This window comes from Anarhichas minor, unplaced genomic scaffold, assembly GCF_050575085.1.
Source record: "Anarhichas minor isolate MPS153535 unplaced genomic scaffold, ASM5057508v1 ptg000018l, whole genome shotgun sequence".
Classification (NCBI taxonomy): Eukaryota; Metazoa; Chordata; class Actinopteri; order Perciformes; family Anarhichadidae; genus Anarhichas; species Anarhichas minor.
Genome location: NW_027466464.1, coordinates 13414668 through 13435212, shown reverse-complemented (window position 1 = coordinate 13435212; position 20545 = coordinate 13414668). Strand labels below are relative to the sequence as shown.

General features: G+C 41.9%; 1 protein-coding gene across 4 annotated transcripts in view; it reads right to left on the bottom strand.

Moving 5' to 3' along the window:
* LOC142952799 (uncharacterized) overlaps positions 1-20545 on the bottom strand; it is a 43396-nt gene that overhangs the window by 5332 nt on the left and 17519 nt on the right. For 2 of the 4 annotated variants that reach the window (XM_076094743.1, XM_076094744.1), the window contains 7 exons: positions 2879-3054; positions 2702-2791; positions 1498-1624; positions 949-1088; positions 660-862; positions 389-498; positions 23-164 (listed from right to left, as the gene is read on the bottom strand). In XM_076094743.1, the coding sequence (XP_075950858.1) occupies positions 23-164; positions 389-498; positions 660-862; positions 949-1088; positions 1498-1624; positions 2702-2791; positions 2879-3054 (988 nt within the window). Of the gene's footprint in view, positions 1-22; positions 165-388; positions 499-659; positions 863-948; positions 1089-1497; positions 1625-2701; positions 2792-2878; positions 3055-8799; positions 9613-20545 lie in introns of those variants that run through there. The other 2 variants (XM_076094745.1, XM_076094746.1) reach the window with 2 other exon arrangements.

Genomic DNA, 20545 nt, shown 5'->3' with positions numbered 1-20545 from the left:
ATCTCTTTGGTTTTTAACTTACATCAAAGCTCTCTGCCGGACCACGATGAAGTCCGGTTTCCCGGCTTTAAAGACCAGCCTGGCGTTGGCCTGGACCCAGATCCACACGCCAGCCTTGGCCAGAAGTCTGAAGACGGTGAAGCCGCTTTCTCCGGTTTTCATCACTGAGAACGACACAGAGAGAGTCAATACATAACAGACCTAGAAACGTTTCTGTGTCACTTTCAACCAGTCAGATTAATGTAAAAGTAAAACAGACAATTTAAAGTTATTGAGGAGATTCATCTTTTCATGTCAGATCAGTTTAAAGACGTGGTGCATTAGTCTAAAGATAAAGTCTTCAAATTGCTCATTTGAACCCCTCTGATGAGCTTCATCGGTGACTCACTCTTCAAGTGGTTGTCGGCGCAGTACATCATGTCTGCAGCGTGGATGAAGTTGTAGCCGGAACCTTTCATGCAGAGCTCCACTTCACTGTAACCCAGAACCACCTTCCCTCTGCGCAAATAAAGAGTCATATTCAAATAAAAACTATTTACATGTTTGAATTAAAGGTCACAGATTCAGAATAGTTACAGAATTGTAAAGGAAATTCAACATAAATGTGCTTAGTGTGTGTGTGTGTGTGTGTGTGTGTGTGTGTGTGTGTGTGTGTCCACCTGTTGTCGATGCCCATGGGAGTGAAGTCCAGCTTGTGTTTGGTCTGGAAGATGAGCGTCTTGGTGCGGATCTCCAGGATGGTCGGCGACTGCATCTGCGTGGCGATGGAGAACAGAGCGAGCTGCGGCGGAACCAGCGACCCGTCCTCCGACACCCGGTTCTGGCCGTTGATGAACTTCAGGCGGCCGCGGAAGTTCAGGGCCTTGGAGACAAAAAAACACACCTTTAAACATTTGTTGTTGTTCTTTCTGGCAGATTAACTCTTAAAGACGGTGCGTGTGTTTGTACCAGGAAGCCGGAGGAGTTGTCGAGCAGGCAGCGGAAACGGCAGCAGAAGTTTCTCTCCAGGAAGGACGAGTTCTCGGGAGGGATGGCCTGGGGGTCGTAGGTCATCACGTTGGTGCTGACCTCCGCCGAGCTCTGCTCGCCTGCAGCAGCGAGGACATATTTAACATTTACTTCCATCTAATGTTGATAATCATCTATATTATTATCTATATTTAGAAAGAGCTTCGCAAGCAAAAAGAAAATATGGTACAAATAAGGATGAAAATAAGGATATCAGAAACGCCTTCTATTATTATATATTTTGTGTTTTTATATTTAGAACTGCACAAAACATGTAAATGACAAACGTGTAAATCTGTGAAGATTACTCTGCTCATTAAACATGCATGAAGTAAACCCACACATATGAACCTCTTTTGTTCTTTGCACTTATTGATATTCATCTGCAGGTATGTTACGTATTCACAGTGTATTTTGGAGGATAAGCTTCTCTATCTGTCACTGTGTTGCTCAGGTGTAAAACACATTCATGTATTGTCGTGAGCTCACTGAGACTCTCCGCGCCGCCGTCTTGCTGGCTGGTATTCGGGCTGAGAGCGAAGTGAAGCTGCCGTCTGAAGAGAGCTCGGTCGTCTGTGTGGATCAACTCAAACACGCTCTGGTGGACGACATCCGACTGCAGAGAAACAAACCAGTATTTATCGATCTATTAAGAATGAAATTACAGCAATCCTGGAGGTATTATTAGTAAAACATATGCACACTTAGGACTGGAACAAATCTGAATAAATACAAAGTAGATAATCCATCTTGCCTTCTTTTTCCAGCCTTTTGAGACAAAGTTAACAAACTAAATCTGTGTAGTTCAGATTAGATTTTGTCGAGACATTTAAAGAAACATTAAATCATCATAATTTGATTATCTTCTAGATAAAATAGATAAAACAATCTTCTGTCGTGGTTAAAAAAACCTCTGGAGCTCACAAATCCTGACTTCAGGGTGTCTTTGAACTCAACAAAGCCTGCCGAGCAGTTTGGATCAGCGCCGTTGACAAAGGAGGTTTTGTGTCGAAAGACGAGAGGTGCCTTCAGCACAACGGTGGCATTCATCCACTCGACTCCTCACCGTGTGTGTGTGTGTGTGTGTGTGTGTTTACACTTGCATCATCGCTCTTGAACGCAGCTGGCCAGAACAAAAAAAAAAAACTGGAGCTCTGCAACAAAACGCTCCTCTAAGATTATTATCTAATATTTATCCAACACTTTATTGTGAAAGGTCGACTGTAGTACTATTAAAACTTGTACTGCTACTGCTGTGTGTACTTATTAAGATATATAAGGCATCACATGTCTGCTCCTTAATATGCAAATCTGCTGTATGAATAAAGTGTTTCACGGTAAATAAATCCTGTGTGTATAAAGGTGTGTTGCACTCTCCCCAGGCAACGATTTTTATATATATATTATCATTTAAATCTCCCAAATGCATAAATCTTTATATATGTATATATATATATTAACATGAGTTCTCTTCTCAGTCTCTTATATTGGGGCTTATTTCGGTTTAATGTGGTTCTATTTATGCAAAAGAAACGTTAAAATGTTCTTTTTACAGTTAATGTGTACAAGAAGTGTCCCTTTGTATTTGGTTCTTAATCCTTTTTGGGCGTAAAGCAGTTCCTAACGTTGGTTTGGCCAATCAAAGTGAACTTCATTCTTCTTCTACTATTATTGATCATCAGCTCATGTTTACCTGGTGGAAGCCCAGGAAGTCCTGGATGGTGGGAGACGAATAGAAGACGTAGCCTTCAGCCGTCACCACCAACACGAAGCCGTTCAGCGCCTGAAACACCAAGAATAAAAAATAAAACGTCACCCAGAGCTTCAGGCTGCTTCTCCTCTTCAACACTAAACGTCGCTCAGGTGTTACCTGAAGCAGCAGGTCGCCCTCACTGAAGCCCACGCCGTCGATGGAGGCCACCTGGGAGGAGGAAGCTACTGAGGAAGAGGAGGTGGACGGAGTCGGCGCGCTCGGGACGTTTCCCCCGAACATGAGGCTCCGCTCGCTGGTCCAGCTGGAGCTGTTCTGGCCTTTCTTCATGGTGGCTGGAGGTGAAGAAGAAGAAGAAGAAGAAAACTGTCAGCGTTTTGATCCACAGAAGAAGAAACTTTTAAGGTTGAGAAGAAACGAATTAGCTGCATTCTGGGCCAAAAAAAAGGCAGATTTTTGTTGTTTTAACACACATTCCTGATAAAAACACAGAAGCACAGACAGGAAGTGAAACCAAACTTTTACTTTTCTCCACCTAGTTTGCGCAACATTTCAATGACAATGATGCAGAAGCAACCAGCAACCAGCAACCAGGCAACAAACATCTGATTGTGTTTACAAAACATGGAGAGAAAAGAGAAGTGAGGACGAAGACAAAGAGGAACATCTCCATCTCTTTCTGTCAGGGTGGAGCCGCCTGAGGTTTCCTGCCGTCTTACAACACTGTCACTCAACTCTTCCTCTTCTTCCTCTTCCTCATCTGGCACTTATCAAGCAGTTCTTATCAGCAGCAGAAGAACAAGAGAAAAATAACCTTCAAATATCCTTTTAGAGAGGAAGCAGGTGGAGGAAACCAGTAAAAACACGAGGAAATGAAATGAATCAATATATAAGCTTCAATCTTTCATTTATTTCTGGTTTACAGAGTAAAATAAGTCCTCAAAGGAGGAAGAAGTAAATCAGAGAACTACGCTTTTTACTTGCACTTCTAAATTCTCTGTCCTCTGTACAGCGAGGATGCTTTGTTTCATAGTACTCTTAGTATTTTATATTATGAGTACTTTGAACTCTTCAAATAATACATTTTACACACTATTTTTGCCCCGAATCTGCAAATATTTTAATAACAGAATAATCTTTTGGGCAATTTTTTTGGGGACTTTTGATTGTCTGAAGATGTCACTTTGAGCTCTGAAAACTTTTAAAGACAAAAAAATGATTAAAATGAAGTGATGTCATGCCAATAAAGTTATTTGAATTGACCAACAAATAACTGAATAATCAATTGAATATAATCAGTTGCAGGATGCTGGTTTGGAGTACTGGCACATATGCTGAACCAATTCAAGCATTGGGTTTGGAATTCAAAGCCTCAAAAACACACACACACACACACACACACACACACACACGGCTGACTCAGCCCTCCAGGCCAAATGAGGATAACAGGCAGAGCCACAAAATTACCCGTTGGCCGTTGCGTTTTCCCAAAGCGGACCGAGCGCAGCGGGGAGGCCGCTCTGGAGGACCAGAGTCATGTGAAGTGGTCGACGCCGGCCTCGGAGACTCGATCGATCCGGATCGAGCTGGTTTTCTAATATAGCGTTCATGTGTGCAGACGGAAACATGCAGCGTCTTCTCCAAGAAAACCATCATGAAGAGCATTTCATGTGTAATTTAGAGACACTGGATCACAACCCTCTGATTATAAGTTCATAACTCCACGACACAAGTTATACAGAGCTGATTATATGTGACAAGCTCAAGGTTTACTCTGAAATAGGAGCTTTAAAAATGTCTCACAGCTAAAAAGATGAAAAGTCCACCTTTAGGTTTTTACATCCTATTTGTTCTATTTATTGTTTTTGATCAACTTTAAGTGCAAAGAAAGTGAACAAACAAGATATAATAATTAATGAGCTTTAACGTATTAGAAGGCAGAGTCAGGCTGGCAGTTTCCCCCTGTTTCCAGTCTTTATGCTAAGCTAAGCTAACCTGCTGCTGTCTGTAGCTTCATATTTACCGTACAGACATCAGAGTGGTATCAATCTTCTCATCTAACTCCCGGCAAGACAGCAAATAAGTGGACACGGACACGCCAAAGGAACACGCAGAGTTTGGTTAGAGTCATAAAAGAGTCGGATAATTTGAGATTTGCCATAACAGCCGAGTACAAAGACAAGAACATGCCAACCAGATGGGTTGGTTAAACCCACTACAGCACAAAGAAAAGGGAAACGTCCCAGTGCCTCATTAACTCTCCTCCCAGGGAAGAAGACCAGGTGGCGTTACATTTCAGAAGCTTGTATCAAAGAAGACTTTCAAACCAAACTATCTGGTGCCCAAACAGAAAGCACGCCACGAGTGGCTGGTTTGATCCATAAAAACATGACGAGATGAGAGATGAGAGAACACAGCCGGTACGAATCCCAGAATACCCCAAAGAGCCGAGAAGGTAGAAACTGGTACGAACCGAGAAAGACTTAAATAAATCAGCTTGTTAATAAACGGTGAAAAAAGCAAACAAAATGCGTGAAGTTTACTCCACCGCCTGTTTTATGTAGTTTGATTAATGGCGCTGCCAACCACTCGCGTTCCCAGAGCAGACATTTCACTTGTTTCACACATATTGGAGGTTTGGCCATCCAGCAAGCTAAATATTATATAGCTGATGCAAAGCAATGTCAGTAAGTAAACAAACATAGTAAAAAAGGATGCATACAAGAATATATATGCACAGAGTAAATGCACCAAACTTGAAGTTAAAGTTCAAATATACTAAAGGTGCAAAAGGCTTCACAGATGTGGCCATGAATCATGACTGGATACCCGTCGCCCTCACCGGTCCTCATCCGGTCCTCATACTGAACCTTTGGTAAATCAATGTGTGTTGTGAAATGTGTCCACATGCAAAGCTTAAATAACAGCTTTAATCCCATGATCCTTTGCTCTCTCTCTCCTTGCTAGATATTGTACTGCTCCCATGGCATTCAACATGATTTACTGCACAACACAACAGCGCCAATTGATTTCATGCACTCTCACTTTTCATGAATTTAAACACTAGAACCCTCTTTTCTTCTGCAGGCCCACAGCAGTGTTTCACACTGTGGGTCAGCCTAAATAGGTGCATACGTTTACATGTTCATTTATCCAGGTAGCACAAGCTGAGCACACTTTACCCGGCAACGCTCTGGTTCACATTCCCAGCATTGTGAAGATTCCCACCTGGGAGCTTCCCGGTACAACCACAGACATTTAGCAGCTTTATACCGGCTGTTTCACCCGTTAAAGGCATTGCTCAAAGGTGATTGTGAAGCAGTTGCTGAGAAGGTGTTAATTTAAATACCAAAGATTGTTCAAACGTTTCCATTGTCATCCATCAGTCTGAAACCCAAAGATATTTAATTTTCACAAAGAAAAGCAGTAAGATTCTCACATTTTTTAACGATCTACTAATCAATGAATCGACTAATAAGTGCTGTTTTATTCTAAACAAACGTCTTTCTTATAACTTTTACAAAAGATAATTCTTTCTGCCAATAACGTGAAAAGTGTGTGTTGTCTTATATTTTGTGTAACCTGCAAACATTCTCTCACGATGTTGGAATGATAGTTGGAGAAGGAGAGAGAGCAAAGCATCATGGGATTTAAGCTGCTATTTAATAACCGACGCTTATCAAGGACCGTCTAACCCAAATGCAATTTCTGATGAAGACTGCAACTCTAACTTTAGACATCCACCGGCTGAAAGAAAAGCATTACGGCATTAAAATGCTCTGCAGCCCGAACAGAAACTGCACAGGATCAAACTTGTGTTCTCCGTTGACTAAAGGAGAAACCTTTTACACATGTTAAGAGGCTGAATAATGACTATAAGTGCAGATATGGAACATTTGTTCATAAACATGACACAAACAGTATGTGGCGTGTGTGGGGGTGGTTAACAAATATTGAGTAAAGATGTGTAACCCAAAAACTAGATGCAAGAATTTTTCAAGAGTGTACGTCTTTGTCTTCGGTTTCACTGTTGCCTTAGTGTGGTTTTGGTGTGTAAGAGAGTGTGTGTGTGTGTGTGTGTGTGTGTGTGTGTGTGTGTGAAGGAGGGGGGCTGTCTGGGCATGCTCAGAGTGAGGGCCTCTAACACACTCATATACCCACCACTCATAGCCGGAGGAGATCTGGTTTAGTGGTTCAGCGTTTCAGTGCAGCAACAATGAACTATTTTAGTCCCCAGAAGATTGATTAATGTGTACATATTGTAAAGCCCTCTGAGGCTAATTTGTAATTTGTGATTTTGGGCTATACAAAAATAAATTGAATTGAATTGAAAATTGAATTAAGATGGGGAAGAAGAAATGAAAGAAGCACGTGAGGTATTAATAGAAAAGGTGTGAAAGTGCTGAACAAAAAGAGCAATAAGGGCTCAAATGATTAAATAAAAGGGAACCTGAGAGGACCTACATCATTGCTCAGGGGAACTCCGAGCTCTTTTTGTGATGGGGTGAAAAAAACTTCATTCACACCACGACCCCAAACGCTGATGTTTTAACAAGGAACAGCTGACATTTACCAATGTGTCAGAACGCTTCTAAAACTAAGAAAAAATAAGACCGTAGTGCTCATTGTTAAGCCCACATACATGTCTTCATATATCTTCTTTTATCTGACCAACAGTCGAAAACAAAAAGATATCAAATCTATCAAATTAAATAAAGTATTCCAATTAACAAATATATTAATTGACTGGTCGTTTCAGCTCTAGGATCAAAGCATCGCAATTAATTAAAATACTCATGAATTAGAAGCTTCAAAGAGCTTGCTGTAGATCCTTTACGCTGACACAGAACCTTTTTCTACTGGATGTGCATTCGTCACAGTACATTTTGGTGCAACTACCTCCTCCATTTTTTTCTCTTTTCTTTCATATTTGCGAACACAAACCCGCCCGCCCTCCGTCTCCAAACACCCGCTCTGAAGCACTTGCGGTTTCTGTCGACTTTGAAACCCAAGAGCTGAATGGAGTCATTGTTCTTCATCCCTTTGGACTGCAGGGTGGGGGGGGGGGGGGGGGAGGAGGAGGAGGAGGAGGGGTGACAGGAGATCAGAATCACCGACACACTCTCTCTCTCTCTCTCTCCCTTTCACTCTCAGTTTAAGCTCACTCTCCCCCGTCTCTCTCTCTCTCTCTGATCCTCTCTGTGCATGTTTGGACATGAACGAACGGCGAGGACGAAAGCACAGAAAAGACCTTGTGTGGTTTTGAAATGGAGAAGAGTTTCAGACTCTGAGCGCTTCTTCATTTGTCCTCTGGCTTCAGATCTTTTTTTAAACACATATCATCTGTTGTCTAGTGTATCATGTATCATCTGTTGTCTAGTGTGTGTCGTTTCCTGTTATGTTACTTGATCAATGACATTCTGAGCAGATGTGATCTGCACCACAAACATCATATTTGTCCATTAGGGGGTGCTGTAATAATCTATACTACTTGTCCATAAATCACCTGGACTTTTAGACATTTGAAACATACATGCATCTCTTGATCATCTCTCTTTTTAAGCCTCATTTTGCAGCTTTTCTCCCCACTTTTGACACCTGTCACTCATCTCTGCAAGTAATGTATCAACAGGGTGTTGTGTTGTGTTTTCTCACTTCTTCTCTCCGTTCCACGGTTGTCGTAACTGACACTTCCTGTTCTGCGGTTAAAAGTCTCATTTCAATAACCACAACTATTTCACACATGGCCGCGCCCAAATGGCAAGCCTACAGAAAAACAACCCGATGTCTCGACTATTACAGGTGAAAACACACGGCGTTATTGTCAAATATAAGCAGTTTATTTAAATGGTATTACTGAGGAAAATGTGTCTAAATGCTCTTAGATTTATGGACTTTCAGGCTAGTAACTTCCACACACACTGGCTGCATTCAGACTCGGAGACAACACACTACATTCTGTGAAAGTTCATGCACCACACACACACACACACACACACACACACACACACACACACACACACACACACACACACACACACACACACACACTCCTCCAGCCATGACCCTGCTCCTCCTACCGCAGCGTTGACCTCTGACCTCATGCTGCTACGATAAGGCCGGGTCTGGAGGAGACGTCTCAACGTTTACATTCCTTCTCGTCTGAACGGCAGGTCACCCTCGGGTGCCTCCGCTGATACTGCACATGATCCACCACACCCTGACACACACACACACACACACACACACACACACACACACACACACACACACACACACACACACACACACACTGAGATCATACCGATCACTCAATAAATGAAGGGCAACTTCAGGAGTTAATCCCCAAACCCAATACACATTCTGGAGTTATTACTATTCCAAAAAACTGAAAAGTGTCTTCTTTAAGCTTCCTGCTTCATATCATCTTTTATAAAGTTCCTTTTCTTTTAGCTAACACCTAGCACGATGAGAAAAACAACATTATGTTCTGACAGAATTAGTGTGAAAACAATAAATTAGTTGTTTTCTGTGAACACAGAAGTCTATGTTGAAAAGACAGCGTACACATGTAGCAGGTGCAGAGAATAAAGCCAGAAGTTGATGGATGCATTTCTTTCAAAAGTGAAAATGCAGCAACACGTTTCAAAAGACGAGTTTGCACAAAGAAACGAGCAAAAAAAAGAAGAAGAAGGTTGTGAAGTTGATCCACAAGCAGAGCGGCAAATTACCGAAACACAGGAAGGAAAGAAAGAAAACATCCGGAAGGTTAAGAAACGTTCAGGAGGGAACTGTACTCGCTTTCCACACAACCGAGGGAAATACGGCTAATTTGCTGTAGTTGCTGCTTAATTTTAAAATTACCTCTCGCTTTCCCACACACACACACACACACACACACACACACACACACACACACACACACACACACACACACACACACACACACACTTAGCCTCGCGTGCAAACTTTCAATTCCCGGCATCCTGAGCTGAGAAAGGAGAGGAAGGAGGCCGGTGGAGAAAAAAGACAAGGAGAGAGAGAGGGAAAACATTAAGTGTGATTATTGTGTGTGTGTGTGTGTGTGTGTGTGTGTGTGTGTGTGTGCATGTGAGACACACACACACACACACACACACACAATGGAGATGGCTGCCAAAGCGTCTGATATGCCTTCACTGGCTTTTAAATGGTTTGCATGATTACATGTTCTCCAATTTGGAACTGCTAAATGTTATTATACAGTAGATACTGATGAGGGGGGAGGAGAGGGGGGGTACGGGAGGAGGAGGGAGAGATGGAAACAGAGAACAGGTAAAGGGAGATGTAAGGAGGAGATTTTGGTAAAGAGGGAGAAAATAAACTAGTAGGAGGAGGGGGAGAAAGTGGAGAGGGGTGAGAAGAGACCAGAGCAGAGGAGGTGGGAGGGCAGCGATGGAGACAGGAGGGAGGTAAAGTGAGGTGGAAAGAGAGGTAAGAAGCAGATGGAGGAGATTTCGTACGAGGGGGAGGAAAGAAATGTGAGGAGGGGGTGAGGAGAGACAGGGGGAGACGGCAGGAAGAGGGGGAGGAAGAGGAGGGGGGGGAGAGAAACTGAGCAACAGCCAGTAATCTGTAATGGAGTTTTAAGCATAATGTAGCTCCGGTGCTCTTATCGCTGTCGTGCCGTGGAACCATTGAGAACAGGAAACACCAACACACACACACACGCACACGCACGCACGCACACACACACACACACACACACACACGCATGCACACACACACACACACAGACCTTTCAACTACAGAATAATAGAGCTGGAAGTAGGCGTAAAGGTTATTTTTGGATAAACAAGCGTCCGTCTGCACCAAACCTGGTTGAAAAAATGATGAATTAAACAAACAAACTATCAGGTTTTATCTTATTATCTCTTATCACAATATCTCCGAGGCATTACGACCTCAAACCCAAAGGATTGCGGCTCTGGAAACAACACAACCTGCAAGAAAACTGCCAGAAATAATAAGCTTATGCCCAGAACATGTGAGCCACATTAGCCTTTCTACTTAACCTCCATTCATCCGTTCATTCGTCTTGATGCCAAAGCACGGCGACAACTTCAAGTGTTACTGGAGGAGGTTCAGTAACTGTTATTATTGCTGGTGGCAGCTGTAATTTTAATCCAGTAAAGCCTTATTAGCATGACTCATGATGTGATTTGAGGAAAAGAAAGACTTTGATCTTGTGAGAATACGCCACGTGTGTGATTCCTCAAATCTCAATTCAACACTTTTTAAATGGAACTTCTGTTTCATCTGTTGTTGAACCGAAGGCAGGGAAAGTTTTAAAGTCAGTCGACTAGGCAGTAAGTCAGGGAGTAAACCAGTCGATGGCCCTGAGCCCAGCCTGGCAGACCTGTTGTATCCCTGATCGCTGACTGACAGGCGCTCTCAGCAGTGTACGGCAGGCGGCCAGCGGAGTTGCGTGTAAAGAGTTTATTTAGACAAGAGAGGGAGAGGGGGGGGGGCTGGCTGTTCAAAGATGTTTTGTTCAGGCCTGAGGGATCATTTCTGCTGCAGAGAGGGAGGAGGTCTCACTCCTGTCAGAACTCAAGAACCCAAAGGAAAGAAGAGAGGAGAACCAGTCTTCTATAAACTCTGTGTGTGTGTGTGTGTGAGCCAGATACAGTTTACATAGCACTACAGACTTTTACACACACACACACACTTACACAAGTGTGCACATGCATGCAGCTGCACACTCAAGCACAAAAAAACACACGCATGCATAAAAATATTGTGCATGCATTAAGTTATTACACACAGATATAACTCTCAAAATACATGTACAAATACACACAAACAAGGGAAAAGAAGTAAAGTACACACACAAAAACAACCACGACTGACACGCTGTGTTCCTGGTAGAGGTGTGTGTGTGTGTGTGTGTGTGTGTGTGTGTGTGTGCGTTACATGGACACACTATCAGTTGGATCAGAGGAGTTGATCTAATGTGTGTCTGATCATGTCTGAGTGATAAGTTCCCTCTGCCAGAGACTGTCTGTCTTCATCTCGTGTTGCTCTCACCCATCTCCTCTCCCCTTTACTCCCTTTTACTCCCCCTTTACTCCCCCTTTACTCCCTTTTACTCCCCCTTTACTCCCCCTTTACTCCCCCTTTACTCCCTTTTACTCCCCCTTTACAGGCACCGTTAATAAAGCAGCAAACAGTCAGTGAACCAGTAACTCTGTCAGTCATCCAGTCAGTCAATCGGACAGTTAGTGAGTCAGTAAACCAGTTACTCAGCCAGTAAACTACCTACACATTATTATATATATATATATATATATATAAGCCACTTCAGGTGTCGTCTTCAGGAGGTTTTTCCCCGAATCCTGGAGGTCTGTTCTGAGGTCTGTTCTGAGCTGTTGCGTCACCTTTTTTAGAAACCTGGTGAATCAGAGGAAAACCCGCCGACCTCAGCAGCTTCCTGCCCATCGCTCGGCGGCGGGCGGTGAAACCCCAAAAGCAGCTTCTGCAAAATGACACCATCATGGCCGTGATTCAGCTTTCACCATTGACATCCAGTCAACTATAAGGTGGACGAACACATGATGAAGAGTCTTCTTCTGCTGTATTTAAAGTAGCTATCAGGTAAAATAACAGGCTGGATTTGAGGTTGTCTTGGAATAAACTTTGGTTTTAGTTGTATTTGACTCTTACGTGGTGCTTTACTCTGCTTGTTTGTGTTGACTTTGATCAAAATGAAATAAATAAGATGAGATATTTAGATAAATGTAACTTCATTGTTCCTTCAGGTTGCTTTTCCGAGTAGATTTTGTCTAAATTTTGACTAAACATTAGTGGTACTTCACCAGATCTCATTGCAAAACGGGGCATTTAAACTGCGTGGCTTAACTCTGGTTAAACAGGAGCTCCTTTAAAACGCCATCGGGCCGATCTCGTACTGCGCCTTTAAAACCCTCAAACGAGCCGATTTCTTTTCATAGGCGATGCCATGTGTTGCGGGTGCCACGAGGCGGAAGTGGTCACACTTGGCTGCCACTGTGGTGGAACACACACACACACACACACACACACGCACACACACACACACACACACACACACACGCGCACACACGATGTAAATGCTGGTGAGGGTTCATTATTTCCATCGATATAATCGAAAAGCGGGTTCAATTCTGAAGCACGTAAAGTCTCCCGAGCAGAAACAATACACTAATCAGATCACACAACATTTTAAACGGTTCGACGTATGATTTTGGAGACAGCTTTAACTTGAAAACTGAGCCTGTGTGATGGTGTAAACGAAGGCGGAGACAGTGAATTTATTGCACTTTAAAAGCAATTTGCCTCGAAGCACAAACAGTCTTTAAAAGAACCGATGAAGGACGGATGTCCGAGTGGAGGAGTAACGGCACAAAGATTCAGTTTCTCCCCGAACAATCAAATCCAGACTGTACACCTGTGAACACAGAGCTGATATCTATCTTTTATTAAATATTAGATATCATCGGAGGTGATCACAGCTGGAGAAAGACAGTCTGGAAACCTGAAACAAGTGACTTACTAACGCTTAATAAAGAAAACTGTTGATCTCAGCTTTTCCACAGTATTTGATGAAGAGAGTAATAAACTGTCATATAATAAACTGTAATATAACAAACTGTAATATAATAAACTGTAATATAATAAACTGTAATATAATAAACTGTAATATAATAAACTGTAATAAAATAAACTGTAATATAATAAACTGTAATATAATAGACTGTAATATAATAAACTGTAATATAATAAACTGTAATATAACAAACTGTAATAAAATAAACTGTAATATAACAAACTGTAATATAATAATAATAATAACTCGTGTGAGAAGAAGCTTGACGTAAATAAACGTAGGCTGTAGCTGCTTTGTTTGTCAGTGAATGCAGTCGAACAGGTCGGGTCGCTTTGTTCCAGCACGTCTGCAGGAATGTTACTCAAAGTACTAACTTAGTACTACAACTACTGCTAGTACTGCCAATGCAATGGCACCTTCTGCTGCACAAAGTACTGCAGCTGCTGGAGTACTTTCCTCTTTCTGATGAAAGCCTTCAGCTCGGCGCCAATAATCTGTGCAAAGAGAAAGACTCTGCTGCAGAATGATCACACTCCAGGGATCGCTTTCAGAGTCTGAAGCTCACGTTTCACATCCACTGTGTTTATATGTACACGTAATACCGAGTCAGCAGTGAGAGAAATCAGGTTACACGTGTAGTCGGACAACGCGTTCACACTGCAGTCACCACCCGGGGCGGCTAAATATTTGCAGGGCTCTTGAACGCCTCGTGCACGTCTCTCTCGAGCGCGGAGTTTGTTTTGATTCTTTGAAGATGTCGAACGCAACGAGAGAGGAAAAGATTTCACCTTGAAAAATCACAGCTTGCATGTTAGTAACTACGCACTGATGTTATTCTTATTATTTATTTATATTTTATTAAGTGTTTTAGTTTAAGTAGTCTGCAGATTTCTTCTGCACATCAAGCAGATTAGAAACCCACATAGATCGCTACACTGTCTCTTTAAATGTAGAAACAGAATATATGTATATATATATACAGGTGTTGGTCATATAATTAGAATATCATCAAAAAGTTGATTTATTTCACTAATTCCATTCAAAAAGTGAAACTTGTCTATTATATTCATTCATTACACACAGACTGATATATTTCAAATGTTTATTTCTTGTAATTTTGATGATTATAACTGACAACTAAGGAAAATCCCAAATTCAGTATCTCAGAAAATTAGAATATTGTGAAAAGGTTCAATATTGAAGAGACCTGGTGCCACACTCTAATCAGCTAATTAACTCAAAACACCTGCAAAGGCCTTTAAATAGTCTCTCAGTCTAGTTCTGTAGGCTACACAATCATGGGGAAGACTGCTGACTTGACAGTTGTCCAAAAGACGACCATTGACACCTTGCACAAGGAGGGCAAGACACAAAAGGTCATTGCAAAAGAGGCTGGCTGTTCACAGAGCTCTGTGTCCAAGCACATTAATAGAGAGGCGAAGGGAAGGAAAAGATGTGGTAGAAAAAAAGTGTACAAGCAATCGGGATAACCGCACCCTGGAGAGGATTGTGAAACAAAACCCATTCAAAAATGTGGGGGAGATTCAGAAAGAGTGGACTGCAGCTGGAGTCAGTGCTTCAAGAACCACTACGCACAGACGTATGCAAGACATGGGTTTCAGCTGTCGCATTCCTTGTGTCAAGCCACTCTTGAACAACAGACAGCGTCAGAAGCGTCTCGCCTGGGCTAAAGACAAAAAGGACTGGACTGCTGCTGAGTGGTCCAAAGTTATGTTCTCTGATGAAAGTCCATTTTGCATTTCCTTTGGAAATCAGGGTCCCAGAGTCTGGAGGAAGAGAGGAGAGACACACAATCCACGTTGCTTGAGGTCCAGTGTAAAGTTCCCACAGTCAGTGATGGTTTGGGGTGCCATGTCATCTGCTGGTGTTGGTCCACTGTGTTTTCTGAGGTCCAAGGTCAACGCAGCCGTATACCAGGAAGTTTTAGAGCACTTCATGCTTCCTGCTGCTGACCAACTTTATGGAGATGCAGATTTCATTTTCCAACAGGACTTGGCACCTGCACACAGTGCCAAAGCAACCAGTACCTGGTTTAAGGACCATGGTATCCCTGTTCTTAATTGGCCAGCAAACTCGCCTGACCTTAACCCCATAGAACATCTATGGGGTATTGTGAAGAGGATGATGCGAAATGCCAGACCCAACAATGCAGAAGAGCTGAAGGCCACTATCAGAGCAACCTGGGCTCTCATAACACCTGAGCAGTGCCACAGACTGATCGACTCCATGCCACGCCGCATTGCTGCAGTAATTCAGGCAAAAGGAGCCCCAACTAAGTATTGAGCTGTACATGCTCATACTTTTCAGTTGGCCAAGATTTCTAAAAATCCTTTGTATTGGTCTTAAGTAATATTCTAATTTTCTGAGATACTGAATTTGGGATTTTCCTTAGTCAGTTATAATCATCAAAATTAAAAGGAATAAACATTTGAAATATATCAGTCTGTGTGTAATGAATGAATATAATAGACAAGTTTCACTTTTTGAATGGAATTAGTGAAATAAATCAACTTTTTGATGATATTCTAATTATATGACCAGCACCTGTATATACTGTATATATATATATATATACATATATATATATATATATATATATATACAGTATATATATGTATATGTAGTATGCCAGCGTGCAATGCGATGATTTTTCCGACATTAAATCTACTGCTGGTAATTTAAAAAAGGGGTCAAACTGGACGCTGAAGGATTTAAAACTCGTAACTTTACTTTTCAAGAAAACCTTATAATAATAATAATAATAAAAAAAGAAAACTACTAAATTTGAGGAAGGTTTTAACATATTGCTAATCAACAGCTTGATTATAGATATTGAACTTTGCTTTGTTTGGCTGCAGAGCGAGAGCCTGTAATGAAAACTCTGCTTTCATATTCGACCACAAATGTGAGTTTTACATCAAAATACAAGAAAGTAAATATTTTGTGCGTCTTTTTTTGGTGTTTCCTCCTAAAATGTCACAGACAACTGGCAGAAAAACGGATTTTCCATTTCTTTGCGGCATGAATCTTTATTGTCACAAAATGACAATAAAGTGGAAACTATGAAGAAATCTGGAGTCATTTGAAGAGAAAAGACACCTTTCTCTCGCTGCCAAACTCGCTGCTGACATCAAAGTAAAACCAAATAGCCCGAAGCTTCAAGCTATCTTCTCTCCAGAGAGCATCACTCACATGTTTTCTTTAATTATTATTGAGCAACAGACATCGGGCATCCATTTTCTTCTCCTAAATAGATTTATAGTGTTTAGGAATGAAACTCTTCAAATGTAAACTCCGGTCACAGAACCTAAACAGTCCAAAGTGGGACCGGAGGCGAGCTGCTCGTCCCCAGACGCAGCGACAGCCTCTGGACGGCATCAACACAGAAATCGGGCTCAGGGAATCACAAGCCGAGCGTGACTTCATGCTGCCGGTAAACACTGGTGGTCGAAAGAGAAAGACAAGAGAAAGAGGTTTCTGGGCAGCAGGAAAAGCTTGTTTTCCATCAGCAAGTCTTTACCCCCCCAAAAAAAAGATGGCGTCTTTACGTCACGCCGACCGCAAAGGAAAGAAGTCTCCGAGTCCTCACTGTGGAGTTCATTTGGGTTTCATTGTTATTTCTCCATGAATTTCTGCAACCAAAGGAAATATCGTATTTGTGCAAAACCCCAAAATATTCAAAACATTTGAGAAGCTGGAACGAGGATGTTTAAAAACTAGTGCTGGGCAAGTTAACGCGTTAATTTCGCGTTAACGCATTCATTAATTAACGCCGACAATTATTTTATCGCGCATTAACGCATTTTTTAAATTTATTATAATTTTATTTTAGTTTTTTTTTTATTGAAAGACAAGAGAAATACATATACATAACAACAAGAGGATGACAAGAACAGTGGGATAAAAGCCAGCAAACATCCTACAGTCAGTTGTGTGTGTGTGTGTGTGTGTGTGTCCTTGAGCCTTTTGAGATGGGAAAAAAATAATAACAATAATAATAATAAAAAAACAGGTAAGTATTTTTAATTTATTATTATTGTAACAGACCGTCTCATGTTTATCGTTTTGTATTGGAGATATGATGTCCCTTCAGGGTTGCCGTAGAGAAAAGGCGACTTCCGCTTCTGGTCGAGGGGGGGGGGGGGGGGGCAGAAATAAAGAGAGAAGCTGCACCAGCTGTTGCTCTCCCTGGAGACTACTGGACATCGCTGCGGTAAAGTCAGCAGACACTCAGATCTCCGTGGTCAACTCAGCAGACACTTACATGTTAGTGCACCTATATGCTGACATTCACGGTAAACGCATTTAAACGGCACAGATCGGGAGCGAGCGAAGGACTTTGAAAGTTAGCGGAAAGATTAACGTGAGACAACATCCGGTTTCTTCAGACGAACATCCGGTTTTCAGAATAAGATGCCAACAAAGTATGAATTATATTCACATTAAGTATGAAACATGCTACCTGCATATCGTGAACCAAATGTTATTGCCCTTTTGTTCATATAGCAGTACTTTTAAAATAAAAGTGCGCAATACACTACCTTTGAATTTATTATTGAACTTTTCCATAACAATGAGATTAATCACGATTAAATATTTTAATCGTTGCCCAGCACTAATAAAAACGCATCGAGGCATCTCGTTGCTCCTCCTCTCTGCATTCATTCATGAGGATTCAGCCTCTGGCTCTCTTTCTTCTCTTTCATCTCTTCTTCCTTTGGCTGTGAACACACTTTGTGATTATTCCGTTAGTTAAAACTCTGTCAACCAACTCTCACAAGAGCCATTAAAGAGACATTCATTTGCTGCCTAATGTGTACTTATTGGTTCATGATATTAAACTAATATATTTGTGTTTAGGACCGCCGGTATGACAACATAAAAACTTTTAATATCTTAACCTTTACTAATAATTACAATAATAATTTGATTAGAAGGGACAACATGCACCTTTTCAGATGAATATTCTGCTTTATTTGACTTTATGTACGCTGGACGTCGTGTTTAATTTAAAAAATATCCATCTTTCAAATAAATTAGCTGAAGCTGGGAACTATATTTTGTCAAAATGAACTTATTTTCAGCTTTATAACAGATTTATCTTGAATTATCTTTATTGGAAATGTATCAACGTGCTCGACATGAAACAGCTGTTTAAATGAGTATTCGGGGTGTTAAAGATCGATATGAGACACTGGATCTGTTCGTCGGGCGGCCGGGAATCTCTCGCCTCCAGGAGGGCGATTTGGCTCCTAAATATACAACGAACGCGGCTAAAAATACTTTGGTCGAGGACGCCGACGGCTTCAAGAGCTCCGTCAGCTGCTGCTGCTCGAAGCCCAAAAGGAAACACGTGACAAACAACGTCGGCTCTGCACCATCGAGGGTTTAATGCTGCAGAGAGATCTACCATGACTAGTTCTGTAATCGATTAAATGTTCCTTCAAATAAAAGTGTCCTCGAGCTAAACCCTCCACACCCTGACCTCTGACCTCCATGTGAAGGAAGATATGCGGCCCTACAACAAGCAAAAGAGTTTATATCTATTCACAATTCTTTCCAATAAATATGATTTTAAGACTAAATCCAGGACATCTCTTGTTTCTACTACATCTCAACTCAACATATCTTCTGCAGCAATCCCACAAACATGTTTCCAACATGTGCTTTGTCTCCGGAGGACATGAAGGGGTTAACGCAGCGCCCTGCTGTGTGTAGAGCGATTACACAACCGGAGCCATTGTTTTGGAGTCGGCGCCCGGCGGCGAGGAAGGCCAGTTTGCCGACATGTCTGAACCAGCTGGAAACTAAGCTCCTCTTTCATCTGCAGCAGCTCAAGTATGTAAACAAGACGAGCATCACCGGGACGGAGGCCTGAAGATGTGCTGAGAGAACACCAGACGTGAGGTCATTGTCTCTCATAGTGTCGGACACAATGCAGACAATACCTGCAGCAAGTGACGCCGTCCTGCTGCAAGCAGCAGCTACTGAAACACTGGAGCTCATTATGAATTACTCAATCAAGAAAAGGTGGAAAACACAAAAGATGACGTGTTTAAACTGACTAAGCATTTGGAATTAAACACAACTTGTCGGTGCATCTGGGACGTTAGTGCTCACTGTTCAGAATCAATAGGTGGATCGACAGTAAAATAATAATTGTCATTTACATACAAAGCTAAATAGTTTCAGCTTCTATCTGTTTGAATGTTTTTAGACGTTTAATGATGTCACACATAATCATAGACGCATAAATGAATCAATAAATCCAAATATAAATGAAAACAACAGTCAGCTGCAGCCCTCAGAGGTCTCATCTGGAGCTCAGTCACATCCACACGAGTATATAAAGCGATGACACGGCGGCCGAGGCATCGGGACAAACGCGAGCGCTGAACGTCGACGTTTGATTTAATGAGAAACTGTGAAAACATTCAGTCGTGGAAATAAAAGTCAAAGTGGAAACGGATGGAAGCTCAAAGTCAAGTTGAGTTGTGAAACTGATCTTTATTCAGATAAAAGCGACGCTTCGTCATCTCCCTTCACACCTCTCTGCTGGAGGGGACATTAGATTTATTATTATATTATATTATTATATTTCTTTTGTCTCGCTCCTCTGGCGTCCGATCACAGCCGCTGGAGTTCTTTGGAAGATGTTGACGCAGGTTTTTACTTTAAACCATCTCGTCTTCCCCTTGTGGCACATAACCTATCTTTGATTCCACAGATTAGGAATATTCCCAGAAACGGAGCTGAGAGCAGCTGGGAGACGTGGGAGGTTTGGGGAGAGGTTTGGGGGGGGGGGGGGGGGGGGGGGGTCTACTCTGAAAGGCATTTGTCTTTTTCATGCTTTGGCTTCAAGTAACAGAAGAAAAGAGAAGAAGAGAAAGAGAGTAGATGTAGATTAAGACACTTGATCTGTGTTGTTCTTAGATATTTCCACTTGGAGATGATCTGTTGCTGCAGATATGATGTGAAGTTTCTGTAAAAGTCCTCAAAAAACATTTAAAGCCAGACGCAGATGACAGGAAACGTGAAGTGAGAGATGTTCAATTATCTTTTCCTCAAAGTCTAGAATTACAAAGAAATTGTTGCTGAAGAATTCTCATTTTTCATCAGATCAGGTTCCTGCTGCAGCGAGCCGTGTTGTTGCTCTCTGGCAGCTTCCTCCTTTCCTT